Source organism: Excalfactoria chinensis, chromosome 12, assembly GCF_039878825.1.
Source record: "Excalfactoria chinensis isolate bCotChi1 chromosome 12, bCotChi1.hap2, whole genome shotgun sequence".
Classification (NCBI taxonomy): Eukaryota; Metazoa; Chordata; class Aves; order Galliformes; family Phasianidae; genus Excalfactoria; species Excalfactoria chinensis.
The window spans coordinates 281,418-296,385 of NC_092836.1; the positions used below are offsets into that span (position 1 = coordinate 281,418).

Consider the following 14,968-nt stretch of genomic DNA (forward strand, 5'->3'; position numbering starts at 1 on the left):
GCACTGTTGTGTGCAGAAAACCAGAGACTGACAGCAACAAATGTAGAATGCATAAGTGTCTTTAAAATTATTTAGAAATATTTATAAACAGAAAGGAGTAATCTGGAGAATGTGTTCTTCTAAGTAGGTGACATTGCTACCTTCCAAATGTTCTGGGTCCTCCAGCAGGTCCTTCCTTACAATCCATCCATCAGGAGCCTCCCTCCTTGCTTTGTTAATGAAGTACTGATTTTGTTTCTATCTATAATGTTTCTGCTGACCTTACAAAATGCAAAAAATTAAAGAGAACATACTGAAATCCATTAATTTGATATGTAAGTAAAATGGAGGGGATCTCAGTGAAAGGCATATTAAAAAAGTAACTGAGCACTTAAAAATAATAGTTACAGGATATATTTTGTACTATAAACAATCATGTTGGTAAACAACATTGGAGACTTTGTATACATAGCGTAAATATAACATCATGCCCGACTTTTTCCACTTTCCAAGTACCAAGTGCATCTTTAAGCACAGATAAAAAACTTCAACCATGGGAGAAGGATGTTGTCACACGAATGCTGGAAAGCAGAGTTGAACAGCCCTGATTTCCACCAATAAGCATGTGTCAAGCTCCCTGACAAAGAGACTGCTCAGTTATGGATGTCCTGTGCTAAGAATTAAATGATGTGCAGCTTGCTTCTGCATGAAGTCAAACAGCAGAGCGAGGTCAGCACAGATCGGCATGGAGTGGTGCAGTTGTGGGTGTGGGATGCCTGTGGTGCTGCTCTGTGGTCCTCTGGCGTGAGGAGGTTCCTGGTGTTCCATTCCTGGCAGCGTTTGCTGTCCGCATTATGAGACTGTAATAAAATCAGGGCCTGGTAACTGGGTGATACACTGTGTATTTCCGGAAAGAGAGAACATTCCAAAAAGGACCTGATGTTGTGGGAGGGAACACTTTGTCGGTACAGAACATTTCTCTATTGTGAAACCTCCAAGTTAGTAATGACAGGGCAGAGTGCAACCAAATCATGCTCTGATACAACATCTGGGGTTCTCAGTGCTCAGGTACACATCTTTAGATGTTAATTCTGGGTGGCAGTTATAAAGTAAGCCCCTTTTTCTAACCCTTCCTTTGAGATCTATATAGAGAACCATGCTGACCCTTCTCATAGCCCTTCATGGCCCAACTCTCCTCTGTCTCTACCTTTCAGGCCAACTGTTGACATTTTACCTTAGTAAGGCAAATATGCTGACCTAAATTACCCCTGTTCTTCTGCACAGCTATGCAGCAATGCATGAGAGCAAAGTGTCTTTTCCCAGTATGTACTGTGGAGAGTAATTTTGTGTGAACTGTGTGCAACTTCCTCCAACTGACAGGCATGGCACAGGGTCCTGGGCCCTTGATCCAGCATAGCTGGAGCATGGCATGGGATCCTTGTGGTTTCCTTCCCATTGAGGCTAGGGTTTGAGGAGAGTGCTGGTGAGCAGTGCAGTACGGGATGATCCCTCTCTACCTGACACAGCCCAAACTCAGTTGGGATGTGCTCTTACCCCAGGTATTGGGAGCCATTTCTGAACACCAGTAGATTTGATTGTAGTCTAGAGTTAATCAGAAGGTAACTTTGTGCAATTCTATACAATGAAGGGATTTATGCTATAGCCATTTAAATGTAATGATAAAAGGAGCCCTCCCTTCTGGGATCATGGAGCAATTCTGTGTCTACATTTGAGTTACAGTGGAAGAAAATGTACCTGATGTGTAAGTTTTCAGAGGGAACACCGAGGATACAGTTAGATGTGTTTACACTTAATAGTGGAGAGCAGGTTAGCAGAAAGGAAATGAGGATGCAGCTCTATCTGAGATCACATAGATCATCCTTCAAAGCAGTTTCTTCTGCTGTGGTAGCATTCGTACACTACCACAGTATTACAGTATCGTGCGAGTTGGAAGGGACCTTAGAGATCATCGAGTCCAACTCCTGGGATTCGAGCCCTCTGTGTAGCAGAGCAGCACTTCTACCACTTGCGCCACAGGGGGGATTTGAACCCGGGCCTCCGGTGTTGCAAGCGGCAATTCTACCGCTGCGCCACTGGGGCACACACTAGAAGTGTTTAAGGTGTAGATGATGAGAAGGAATGTATTTTTTAAGCTTCTTAAATATGTTTAATGTATATAAGAAGTAGGATAGCATTCCTGTTAGCTTCTCTAATGTAAAGTTTTCAGAATCATCATTTTTCTGTTCAGACCTTCTTGGTGCTTTCCCTTTAAACATTAACTTTTTGCTTCAGTGGGTCATTGTGAAGAAGTTGTGTCATGGGTGCTCCGTGTGGGAGTGTCACAGGGGATCTTCTGACATTCAGAGCAGAGTACACAGCAGCTCTGAGTTGAAGCAACAGGAGGAAATGAGAGTAAAATTGTAGGCAGAAGGCAATTCCAAAAAGGTTTGGAAATAAAATCCTACCAAGCCTGAACTGAAAATGCTGAGACAGGGCTACGTAAGAAATTGACTCATTTCCAGACGTTTTGAGGCCTTCATTGTGTTTGTGCCTTTTGTTTCTCTCTGCTCCTTCTCACAATGGTCTGCTGGCCGTGCAGCCCTGCGGACAGGGGGGACAGAGCTCTGTAATCCCTTCTTCTGCTTGAAGATCGTGCTACGTCCTTCATTCAGAATACTGGAAGGGAAAAATGAGAAAGTTAAGGATCCAGAACCCATTCTTACCAGGATGGCTGGACGAATACCTGGGTACATATTTGTGGTGCGAACCGAGAAGTGGTGTTTGGTGGTGATTGCAGCAGCTGTCCTCTGCATGCATTCGCATGGAAGAATTAAACCTGGCGCGCTGGAACGTGCGGAGGGAGGGACGGGCGGGCGAGGCGGTGGTGGATCCCGGCCCGGTCAGCGGCGTTTCCCTCGAGACTCTTGTAGCCCGCGTTAGCGCAGGGCCGGAGCTTCGTCCTTCCGCAGCCCCGAGTAGTTCAGGCCGCGTCCCACGCGCAGCAGAGCACCGCCACGCGGCCAGGATTCTGCGCAGCCGCGCTCGTACCGCTCCGCTCCCCGGCTCCGAGAACGCGGGGCCGCCCGTCCGTTCCGGGACAGCGCTGCGGGGCCGCGGCCGGCAGAGCCCCTCGGTCGGTCCCGGTGCGGAGCTCAGGGTGACCGCGCCGCGCGAGGCCGCTCCTGCGGACGGCGCTACGGGAGCGGCGGCGCTCCGCGGCTGCGGCGTGCTCCTGCCGCGGGCTGCCGGCAATCCGCCGCGGGCGGGGCGGGGCCGGAGCGCGTGGGCGGGGCCGGCTCCAGTGCAGGCGCCGAGCGGTGCGAGCGCGTCGCGCCCCGCCCTCCTCGGGGGCTGCCGGCGATGGAGCGCCCCGAGCGCTGAGGGCGGGGGTGCCCGGCTGCTGGGGCTGCGGGCGTGTCCCCCCCGCTGCGCGCCCCCTCAGGAGCCGCCCGGCCCGGACCATGGTGCAGCGCTTCAGCCTCCGGCGGCAGCTCTCCAAGGTGGGTCCCGGCCGCTCTCGCGAGTCAACCTCCGCGGGGGGGTGGGGGCACCGCTGCCTTTTGTTCGCCGCACGCAGACACAAAGGCTGGGTGGGACCTCGGGCGGGGCTCGCGGGTGCGGCGCTGCAGGGCTCGAGGGAGGCTGCGGCTTCCTTGCCGGTATCGTCTCAGCGCTGGAGAAAGGCGACGTACGGAAAAGCAGCGTATAGTTAACAGCTGTGCCGGCGTGCCGCTGCCGCTCCTCAGGCGCGTTCTGGACGCTGCCGGCAGCGCGGGGCTGGAAGGGCCGTCCCGCGGCACACCTGCGGGAGCGGCGCGGGGGCGGAGCGGCTCCGCTGCACTGCTGGGCAGCGCCGAGAACAAAGGCGGCGCTCCGAACGGCTCGTGGAGCAGTTACCGCGTGCAGCTGTGCAGGTCTGTCACCGGATCGGCCCCGGGCGTTTAGTTGGAAGAACGTTTGGGAAAAGCTGTCGGTCAGTGAAAAAAACGAGGCTGTGCGCGGTCCCGGGGGGATCCCGCCCCGCAGAGCCCCTGGCACGGCCCTGCTCCCAGCCCGGCTGCTCAGCCCCGCGCCGCGCTGTGTGTGAACAGCGGTGCTGGCTGCGCTCCGAAGTGCCGGGCCGCTTTGATGTGCTGTTGGAACTTGGTTTCCCCCACAATACGTGTTTTAAAATGTGTTCGTCAAAAATTTGAAGTACTGTTACTGGCATTTGATGTAGGTCAAAGTGCACGTCCTCCAGAACGCCTTGGGGGCGGATACGGTTCTGCACTAAGTCTGTATCTTGTTTGTTTCTGTTTCTCTGCATCTCCTCGTCTTGGAGAAGTGGAGCAGAATGGTGTCAAAGTAGCATGGAAAGGGTAACTCTGCTCTTTGAGTGGTTTCCGCTGTCCCTGCCAGGAGCTGGGCCTGCAGGCAGAGCCGTGTTCCTTCTGAGGGGAAAGTCTGGTCAGCAATGACCCTCATGCATACTTCTGCTTACATCGCAAATACTTTTAAATGAACTCTTTTGGATAGCTCCATTTTAATTCTGTTTTATCTGATGCACGCGGTGGGATTTGGGAAGATGTTTACACAGATTTTTACTATAGGAGAACTGTATAGCTTGTAGTTTGCTCTCCTTGGTTGTATATTACATCGACTTCACTCTAGTTGTACCAATTCTCCTTTAAGCTTACTTCAAGATAAGCCTACTTAGCTTGATTTGTAAATGATGCGCAGGTTCTGAAGTATAATGAACTGGAGGAGAAGAATCAAAACTCAGATTTGCTTTTCTGGCATAGGGAATTGTGCAACAATTCACGTGATGTCAGTTGTGCTCAGTCTTTGTACTTAGCAAAGCAAAAAGCACAGTATACGAAGAAAAAGTCAAAACAGATTGTTTGCCCGGATTTGTCACTGGGATGAGAACTGTGTCCTCTTGCCTCCTCAGTTATTTAGGGTGGGAATGGGAAGGTTAGTTTGTGCTGGAGGCTTTGGGTGGAGGTAGCAAATGGCATTATAAAGCACTCAGCTGTTTTTCGATGTGAAATGTAAGAAAAGATGGAGAATTTTGCTTATCTGTTTATCAGCAAAATGCTGTGGACTGTTAGACCACCTAATACCTGATGTGAAAATCTTGACTCCTTCTTGGTTGCTTATTTATATTTTGGAGTTGACAAATGTCTGTATAAAAGTTGGAGCACCTGCTGCTGAGTAAGTACATCATTAAATGCGTAATGCAGCTGCAAAGTCAGAATTCTAGCTTCTAGTAGTCTTCAGTGATGGAGGTTTCAAATGAAATGTGACTATGCAGATTTGAGAGCTACAAGCTGAAAAGTGCTGCTACTGCTCAGCACAAAACTTCAGCTAATGAAGTGTAGAACTTCACATAGGAGAGAAGTTCACATAGGACTCAGTGATACAGTTTGGCCTCAGATAGCTGGTTTCGTTTTTCAGAATGACTGTTTGCACTGCAGAGCTTTGACCGAATACTGTAAGCTCTCCGAGTCTCTGTGTTCCTTCTGTGAGTGGGGTTAATACACCTCTTACTTATGTAATAGCTGTCAATTTTTGAAGCACTGTTCTGGGGAGAGCTGCATAAGCATTTAACTTTACAGTGACTTCAGGAGTGTTTGCGTTTGAGAACCCATAGATATCAGCAATTTCAGAAAGTTTAATGCAGACCTTCAAGTGTTACTTATTTCACGTCGGCCAAGTCTGCATTTGGTGTTTGTGTGTGAATGCATGGTTGCTGTGTTAATTTGCCGGCTTAAACATCTGTAACTGTTAAAAGCCAGAGCCACGCGTTACTGCACCTTTATTGCTAAGACTTAAGGCCAAGTACTCGATGACTTTCAGCTCGGTTCAACAAATGTCTTTCTCAGTACAAACTAAGATTGTTCATCTTGTCTTTTTTATGTTTCATTTCTTCACCCTCAGTATCTGAAGTGTTTTCCAAGTATTTTGGTTCCACTCTCCATTCTGTACTGTTAGAAACCCATGGAGGTTCTCTGGCTGCTGTTACTCAAACCCTCGAGAAGGGCCACTTCTGTGTTATGGTTTAGTTGGGGGATTCCTTTGCTCTTGGAATGACTGTACAAAATTGTATACGTCTTTCACTAAGCTGATTTTCTTCTGGATGTTAGAACTGAGTTTATGGAAGTAAAATAATGCAAATAAAGCTCCTTTAAATACAGTTCAATCTTCTAAGTTAAAATGCTTACTCTTACTTTTAAAGGCCTGCTTTCCCAGGAAAGCTTTGAGGGTGAGCCAGATAATCAGAACTCCACACAGATGTGGACAGCACTGGCACAGACCAGGCTCAATGTAAAGAAAGAGAAGGACCAAAAAATAAAAGGTAGTTTTTGTGAGCTGCAATGACTTTGCATTCATATTAATTCATTTAACTCACATGATAATGTTTTTTAAAAGCTGTAGACAGAACTCTTTTGCTCATAGTAAATGGGCTTATTGCACATGCTGCCTGTACTGTGTTTGCACTGTGTGGATTGAGTTTGTTTATGGGAGAGGAATTTCAATGGATTGTGTCAGAGTAAGTGTGGATACTCTTACTTGAGCTGCAGGATGTTCACTTGAATCCCTGAAGGAAGTCCCATCAGTTTCTCCAAAGGCTGGAGTGTTTGAGTTGGCAGTTCTCTGGTGTGCTGCAAGTCTGTTCCCAATGTACTGCATTGTAAGTGCTGTGAGCACTGCCCTGTGCCTGGCAGGGGATTTGCTTCTTGTTGTAAATGCTGGGACAGGTGTTCAGAATTTTCCTGATGCTCCCAGTAGAAAGGTTGGTTGAGTTGTGCTGGCTGTTCTGACTTCCCTTGTGTAGACAGGCCAGTTGGAGGATGGTGGTGCATTACTCAGCCCATTATTTAGCTTTGAATCTGCTCTCACACAGGTGCTCCTCAAGGTTTACTGGACAGAATGCTTGGCTGAACACAACTGAAAGATCATGGGATATAAATACATCTCCAAGCACTGATGGCCATGAGGGTGTGGAAAGAGTACTGGCAACAAGAAGAAATAGCCATGAACTTTTCTGGGTGAAATCGGGCCTTCAAGAAGAGAATGAGCTTCCACTGCATCATCTTGCTCCTAGAAACATGTGGGGAGATGTTGCAAAGATTACTTGCATCAGAAAAGGAAAATGAGCTTCTAGCCTTCTGATTGAGGAAGCAGGAGTAACAGGTTTTGTGAGGTGGTTGTCCAGGCTCAGTATGATGGCCTTGTTAATTCTACAGCAGTGCAAAAATAAGCCAGACTTGAAGTTTCTTCCCACATCCTGATGCTGGTAATTAATAGGGGTTGTAAGCTTATATGTGCAGAGATGTTAGAGGTGGGAATAGAGCTTTCTCTTCATGAAAGAAGTATTAAGATAATCCGAAGAATTACCTATATACGTGCCAGATAAATTGCATGTGTTGGCTTATTACCAAATATGCTTACAGTGTTAAAGGCTGTAAATGCAGCCTGTGGATGGCTTGCAGCTTGCATAAATGCATAGTTCCTTTTGATAATGAAATTCCACAGCTCTTGGCTGTCTGCTTTGCAGGAATAGAATCACATTTTTTAATGGGTGCTTGCGTGGAGCTGGGTAGCAATAGCAATTGGAATTTCCTAGCAGCAAAGGTCAAAGGAAGCATTAAAGGTGTTGGCATCTTTGTTCTGAACAAGTTACCATTAGGGGTTTTCAGGAGTTCTGAAAGCTGAAGTGATTGCCTGTCCCTCTTGAGTTTCCTGTGTTAAACCATTTGACTGCTTACTCAGCTAGAGTTTCTTCAGAGGCAGAGAATTTGCTCTTGTTTTGTAGGTCTTTCCATTTTGCGTATGGCAGGTGATGATAAAAGTCCATAGGATGGTCCTTTTCAGAAAGGATGGAAAAACTTTTGTCACTGGAAGAAGGTCTTAGACATTGGGGCTAAGTGTAATAGCAGGAGCATGGTCTGAGTGGAGCAAGGCTGCCATGTGCACTGCACCTCGCTGGGCTGGGGTCTGCTGGCAGGTGTCAGTACTTCTGTGTGTGGGTAGGGCAGGTGAGATGATGGCAGCACTGCGTGCCAGGCCTGTGCCTGGCTTGTGCCACAATGTGGGCTCGGTGGTGCTGTGCACCAGGACCTGTGCCCAGCCTGCTCCATGCTGCACTGCAGGTCATGCAGGACACAGTGAGGCTGGATATGATTGCTGGCAGGCCAATTCTGCAAGGCACAGCTATAAGCAAACATGGTCTCTCCCCTGCCTCTGCACTGATTGTACAGAGAGAAAGCAGGCAGCCCATGCTTGCTGTTCTGTGCATGAAGGAGTATTCAGGGAGGGTGTACAAGAAAATGGCATGGTAAAGAAGCCAGAAGGGGCCTAGCAGAAACACAGTGTGGGTAGGCATTATGTAGTCACGTGTACTGTCTGCCAACAGAAATTAACTATTACAACCTCCTGAGCATACTGGACCTGCCATGGGGTTGTTGGAGTAGGTCAGTGGTTAGCTGGAAAATAGATTTGTCTGAAGCTATAAACTGAAACTGCAACTCACAGGTTCAGTACCTCATGATCCTGAACAGCTGTAATTTGCAGGCCTTTGTTTTGCCACCTTGAAGACCAGCCCAACTCCTCCCTTCTTCCTTCTTCTGCTTTTCTTCCAAATGGTGTCCAGCTAAGAAGCTTCATATTGGCTGTAACTTGTTTTCATGCTCCCATGGAACCACAAGTGAATATGACTATGACTCAGACATAGTCTGATGGAGGTTCTGTATTCATAACATTTAGACAAATCTAGCCCCCTCTCCATTTCCAAGGGTGGAGAGAAATGTAATCAATTTCATTTTGTGTTCAAGTGCCTTTGCTCAGCAATGCCTTGACTGTTAAACATGAGTTCTCCAGTGTTCTTTGCCTGTACCCTCTTTGCCATGTGGCTTCTGAAGAAGTCTTCTCTTTGAAGGCAGTATGTACGTCAAGTGACTTTTGAATGACTGTAATCCAGGAACAGGCAAATCCACTTCAGTACCACAGTTAATGTTAATGCAGCCAATGGAAACAGTCTGGAGCTTTGAAACAGAAGGGTCTTACATGGGTCATACATGATCCCTGTCCGCAGTGTGGGAGTACAGTAACATTCAGATACAGGATTTTTAAAATTCTTTTTAGACTTTAGCCTATAAATAATGCAAAGGAATTTTTTAGCAGGGGAATATGAGGCTGTGGCACCCACCTGTACATTGATAGCTGCACTTTGTGTTTGAACTTCAGGAAAATGTCTTGTAGTGTTAATCTATCTTGATACCAGGTAAGGTTGGCAGTTTTCTTCCTGCTTTGTGGTATGTCCCACTCACTGTTTTTCCATCCCTGTCCCTCTGTCTCTCTGTTGAAAGTGATTGAACATGTCTTGTTTAAAAATAAAAAATAAAAAAAATAAAAATAAAAAAAGAACCATAACTGGAAGGGGAATAATAATAATGGACTTAAGAGTTTAAACTGTATTGATTTTTAGCAACCAAATTAACCGAAAACATGCTTAAGTCCATTTTTAATGAATCTTGACGCACTGAATAGCAAAATATAAATTTTAAGGAGCCAAGTTTTCTCTTCAAGTTTTGGCATTGCAACCCTTTGGTTGCTGGAAGCAATACGGGACCATGGCTCTGAGATGAGCTGTTGTCATTTGAAAGGAACAAATAGGTATATTTAGTATTGCTATCAGAATTCTCTGAGGTTTTTTGCCCGACAAAAAGAAGGTAGGATATTAAACAGGTTAGCATGTAACAAGCAAAAAGACACACAAAAAATATGGTCTTCAAGATTCTACAGTGTTAGATTAGCACATTAGATTGCAAACCCAGCAAGAGCACAGCCACTCCCCTAAAATGGTAAATGATGCAAAGTGATTGTGTGCGGAGGAGATTCTGTCTTTCATGTATCTGAAACATTCAACCTAAGATTACAGGCATTTAGAGCTTCTCGTTCCCTCAGTGGGCGTGGAACGCAGTGCTGCTGCTCAGACATGTAGACTGGGGAGCTTACTCCAGATGTCACTGGAGAGCCTTTAGTTAAACTGAAATTGTGCTATTTCAGGATCTTTTTGCCTGACAAAATAAATATACCTTGAGTAAGTAAAAAAATATATTCAAATTGATGGAATTGTTGTAGATCCATAGTATGAGTGTGAAAGCCAAAGGACGGCTGTTTGCAGGCAGCCCGGCCCTGCCTTTCTCCTGTGATAGGGTCATACTACAAATAGTTTTCTGCAGCATTTGGTTCTCCTTGCTATCTTAAGAAATGTTCTCAGCCGCCATGAATTTGCACCTGAAGAACACACTCTAAATGTCATGAAGTTGCTGTTCGTGACTGTTCTCTTGGAATGGGTCAACTGCTGCTCGTGCTGCTGCTGTCCTGCACTTCAGCTCCTCTACTGACTGCAGAGAGAGCCATGGCAGTTTCCTCATCAGCTGAGTCTTATGTACTGCTTCACTCACAAACAAATGTTGGATGAATGGGTGAAGAGAGACTAAATAAGAATTCTTAACTATCCACCATGATAGCACACTGTCATAACTCTTCCATAGCCTCCTTCCCTTCTCTGGCTGTATTTTTCTCTGTGGCTGTTGATCACAGCTGCCTTCCAGAGGAGGACTAACCAATTAGCATTGTTATTTGCTTTTGAGAGATTTATTTCCTTACTTTCCATCATTGTCTCCATCCCAGAAGCTCACTGTGCCTTGTCTGTCCCATAGCAGTATTTTGTGGCACTGTTACTTTTGTGGTGCTGTTTGGTTACGTATTCCAGCTAGTATTTAACAGAGCCTCATGCCACTCAGACAGGTATTTCATCTTCCGATTCTGTTGTTTTCCTATTTGTCGGTAATAAATCTTATCTAAAATGTTTAAAGAGAGAGATTTTACATTTAGAAACTTCATAATTAGAATCACTAACAATCTGAGAATGTTACATTCTTCTATGAAAATTTGACTTTAAAGTAATTTATTCTTTATTCTGTTGGGTTTACATGGTAGTTCTTAGGATTAGACATGCTGTCTGCTGTTCTCCTGAGCAGAGCTCTGCCATTGCTCAGCTGATGGCTTGTAGGCTGCTTGGTTGGTTTTGCTTTTAAACTTTATGTGTGATCTTGGTTAAAATGTATACGTAGGTGAAAATAGAGTAATGGGGTATGTTTTAATGCTGCTGTAAATGGTTTTAATTAAAGAAGCTTTCACTCTGTGACTGAGTGGACAGTTTGTAAGTCCTCTTTTGCTGACATTGACTGTGTGTCCGTGTTGTTACTGCATTGCTGGTATAACTCACTGTGCAGTCTGGATGCTCTGGAGCTGGGATCAGGTTCTTGCTGACAGCTGTTTGGCGTTGGGTTACCAACAGGGCCCTGGGTGTGGGGAGGCTCTCTGTGCTGGCACTGTGGGCCCCAGCTGGTGCTTGGGTGCAGAGTCCCGGCTGCTTGCTTTATTGAGGAACAGCCCTCCTGTTGCACAGAAAATGCATGGTTAAGGAGCCTGGGGGAAACTTAAGTGGAAGGGATGCCCGAGGTGCCAGCTCAGCTGCACTCCCACAGTCTGGGGTGGAAGCCAAGAAGCTCTCACCAGTCAGGCATGTGGTGAACAATTGGTGAAATTTGTACAGCTTTTCATTACTTGGACTTTACTTACCATGGTTTTATTTTGCTGGTTTGGGTGTGTTAAGCCTGACTGTTCAACCTGTTTCCACATTCCATCCCTCCATTCTTGCTGTATTTCATCTGGTGTACAGTTCTGGTGGTACACGTTGCTCAAGAGCCATCCAGCTATCTGCTTGTGGTAGTGTTATTTTTATGATGTTTTGTTGGTCTGGCCTTCTAAAATCTGACTTTTGGTCTTTTTGAATTGTTTATTAGTGTTCTGTAATTAATGTTTTTAGCAAGTTAAAGGGGAATTTTATGAGGGCTGCTCCAAAAATAATGCCTCCTATGTTTTGATGTTGGCCACAGAGTAAGTGGCAGTTGGTGGTGGGTTGGCAGTAGAGGTCAGACTTTTCTCCAGCATTCTGTTGTTTTGTTGCCATGTGATACATAGCAGCAGAGGGGTACTCAAATGGAATGGCAGAACAGCAGCAGCCAGCTGTGATTCTGCCATTCCTACTTGAGCAGTCATTTAATGTCTCCTCCAGAGACAAGGTAGCAGTGCAGATGAGATAGTATCTGTTCTCTACAACTGAAATGTTGCTGTACAATTGAATGTCATAAGCTGCTCCACAAGGAGCTGATTCATACCGCCCTCTAATCTGATGTCAGTTTACATCATTTGCTTCAGCTTGGTAAGACTGCTTCACAGTAAATAATATTGCATAGGCATTATTTTTGTAAGGTGTATGATTCCTCCTTGATAAATGATGATTTGATGTTGAGTTTCAATAGAACCAAGTGTCTGGTCCTGCATTTTGGTCGCAACAACCCCAGGCAACCCTACAGGCTTGGGGAGGTGTGGCTGGAAAGCTCCCAGACGGAAAGGGACCTTGGTGTGCTGATGGACAGTCGGCTGAATATGAGCCAGCAGTGTGCCCAGGTGGCCAAGAAGGCCAATGGCATCCTGGCTTGTATCAGGAATGGTGTGGTGAGCAGGACTAGGGAAGTCATCCGGCCCTGTACTCGGCATTGGTGAGGCCTCACCTCGAGTGCTGTGTTCAGTTTGGGGCAACTCAGTACAAAAAAGGCATGGAGGTACTGGGGCAGGTCCAGAGAAGGGCAATGAAGCTTGTGAAGGGCTTGGAGAATCAGCCCTATGAAGAGAGGCTAAGGAAGCTGGGGCTGTTTAGTCTGGGGAAAAGGAGGCTGAGGGGAGACCTTATCTCCCTCTTCCAGTATCTGAAAGGTGTTTACAGTGGGAGTGGGGCAAGTCTCTTCTCACTGGTGACAAGTGAAAGGACGAGGGGAAATGGCCTCAAGTTGCGCCAAGGTAAGTTTAGGTTGGGTGTTAGGAAACACTTCTTTACAGAAAGGGTAGTTAAACACTGGAATAGACTCCCCAGGGAGGTGGTTGAATCGCCATCCCTGGATGTGTTTAAGAGTTTGGATGTGGTGCTCAGAGATATGATTTAGCAGAGGGTTGTTAGAGTTAGGGTACTACAGTTACGCTGTGTTTGGACTTGATGATCTTTGAGGTCTTTTCCAATCTGGGTAATTCTGTGATTTTATGTCTGGTTTCATTTGACAGTAGATCCAAAATTATGTATACTGAAGAATTTAAAAAACATTCCAAAAATTATGGAATCACAGAATCATTGAAATTGGAAGAGACCACTGGAGTACCCCTGGTTGTGTGATCCAAGCCAAAGCAGCTCAGCAGGCTGCCCAGCAATGTCCAGCTGGGTCTGACTGGCTCCAGGAATGGCATTTCTGCAGAACTTGCTGCAGTGTTCAGCAATTCCTGCGGTTATTTTAAAAAAAAAAAAAAAAAAGTTCTGTGTATGTGTGTCTGTTTGCTTTTTATTCTCAATACATCTCCTATGCATCCTTCATAACTCCACATCCGCAGTTAACAGCTTTGGCACAGATAAGTCTTTTAAGATACTTGTTCTCATTTCAGGACTTGAACTTTGTTTGAAAATAGCAGTTGATTTAATGCTGTGGCTCTCAGATCCTACTGAACTGAGAGAATTTGAGGAAGAGAGTTCTGATTATGAATGGGTTTTAAGGAAGATATAGAGCCCTTAGTTCCCTCATATACTGAAAAACATGACTGGGATAGGAGGGAGTAGGAGCTAGTGTTTACAGTGCAGCAGTGCATGTCTGTTTGTAGTGTTCTCTGTAGAAATCTGCGGTGTAAGAAAACAGCTGCTCAGTATTTCATGTATGTTCTGGTTAGTTTTCCGCCATTTGCCTCAATAGTGATTAAATGTTAAGAAGATTTGCAAAGAAAAACTTGACTTGATTCTCAAAAAGAGAAATAGTGTGCACAATGTGCAGGGTCTGTGTGGCTGCAGATGATGCCTTTTGCAGGTAGCTCTTAACTGTGGGTGTGCTTTTCTTTCATCGGTCACCATCTCCTCCGTGTCGCTCTGGTCATGTTTCAGGTTATTGAGGATTGCCTCTAGAATTTCTTTTGCTTCCTTCAGAGTAAGCCTGATTTCTAGATGAAAGCACTGCTCTGTTCCAGGGGATAATTACCTGAGTGATTAAGTAGTTAGTGTGTAGTGAATGATGGTGATACCTTGGCAGCCTTGGTAGCATTTCAACTGAAGGCTTGCTGTGCTGTAAACTTCATTGATTTCATTGCTACAAAATTAGGGAACAGTTTTTATGTCACATTGTGTAGAAAGGATGTTATACTGCATTAGATCCTTTTTATGACTTGGAGAAGCACCTCCTAGTTATTCAAGCTCAGGAGATATTTTAACCCAAATTGTTTCTGCTGGTGCAGAACTTGTTTGCATTTATAACATGAGGTGCTCTTCTGCAGTTATTGAGCAGAGTTGCTTCTGTGAGGGTATTTCATGCATGGCTTTTGACTGTCTTCTGCGTGTGCGCCTTGTTGTCTTACAGCAAAGCTGAGCTGTCTTCAGCTAATCAATGATGGTTTCATTAAAAATGTGCAGAGAAACTCCGCCAAAGAAGCAAAGAACAACTCAGTGCTTTCAGGAAAGCCATATTGTCCCCTTGGAGGCCAGGTTTCTGAAGAAGAGAGGGCAGGACTTGGGGCTGTGCAGTGGTGTCTTTGTTGCACGCTGCTGCGTGTCCATTCATGGCTCCCTGTTGTAAATGGTGCCTGAGTTTACACAGCTGGAAAAGGAGATAGTGCCAGTGGTGGATTGTGCTGTTTGATTTCAGCTGTCCTCTTGTAACTCTTAAATGTCAGTCAAATTGAGCTGGGTCCGTGCAAAATGCTCTGCTTTAACCACTGTGTTAACTGGGGACGTTCTACCAAAAAAACAGTGACGAACTGTGGAAACAATTGTGAGCAAAATGAAATAATTCCTGTAGTGGCAAATTTTGCTTAAGCACCAGCTCAGTGCTTTTCGTCATTTGTTTGA

General features: G+C 45.7%; 1 protein-coding gene across 6 annotated transcripts in view; it reads left to right on the forward strand.

Moving 5' to 3' along the window:
• TMCC1 (transmembrane and coiled-coil domain family 1) overlaps window positions 1-14,968 on the forward strand; it is a 77,386-nt gene that overhangs the window by 23,188 nt on the left and 39,230 nt on the right. The window contains exon 1 of one of the 6 annotated variants that reach the window (XM_072347212.1): window positions 3,329-3,479. The exons of the other annotated variants lie outside the window; for them this stretch is intronic. Coding sequence (XP_072203313.1) covers window positions 3,441-3,479 — 39 coding nt within the window. The 5' untranslated portion in view covers window positions 3,329-3,440. Of the gene's footprint in view, window positions 1-3,328; window positions 3,480-14,968 lie in introns of those variants that run through there. 6 annotated transcript variants of the gene reach the window in all.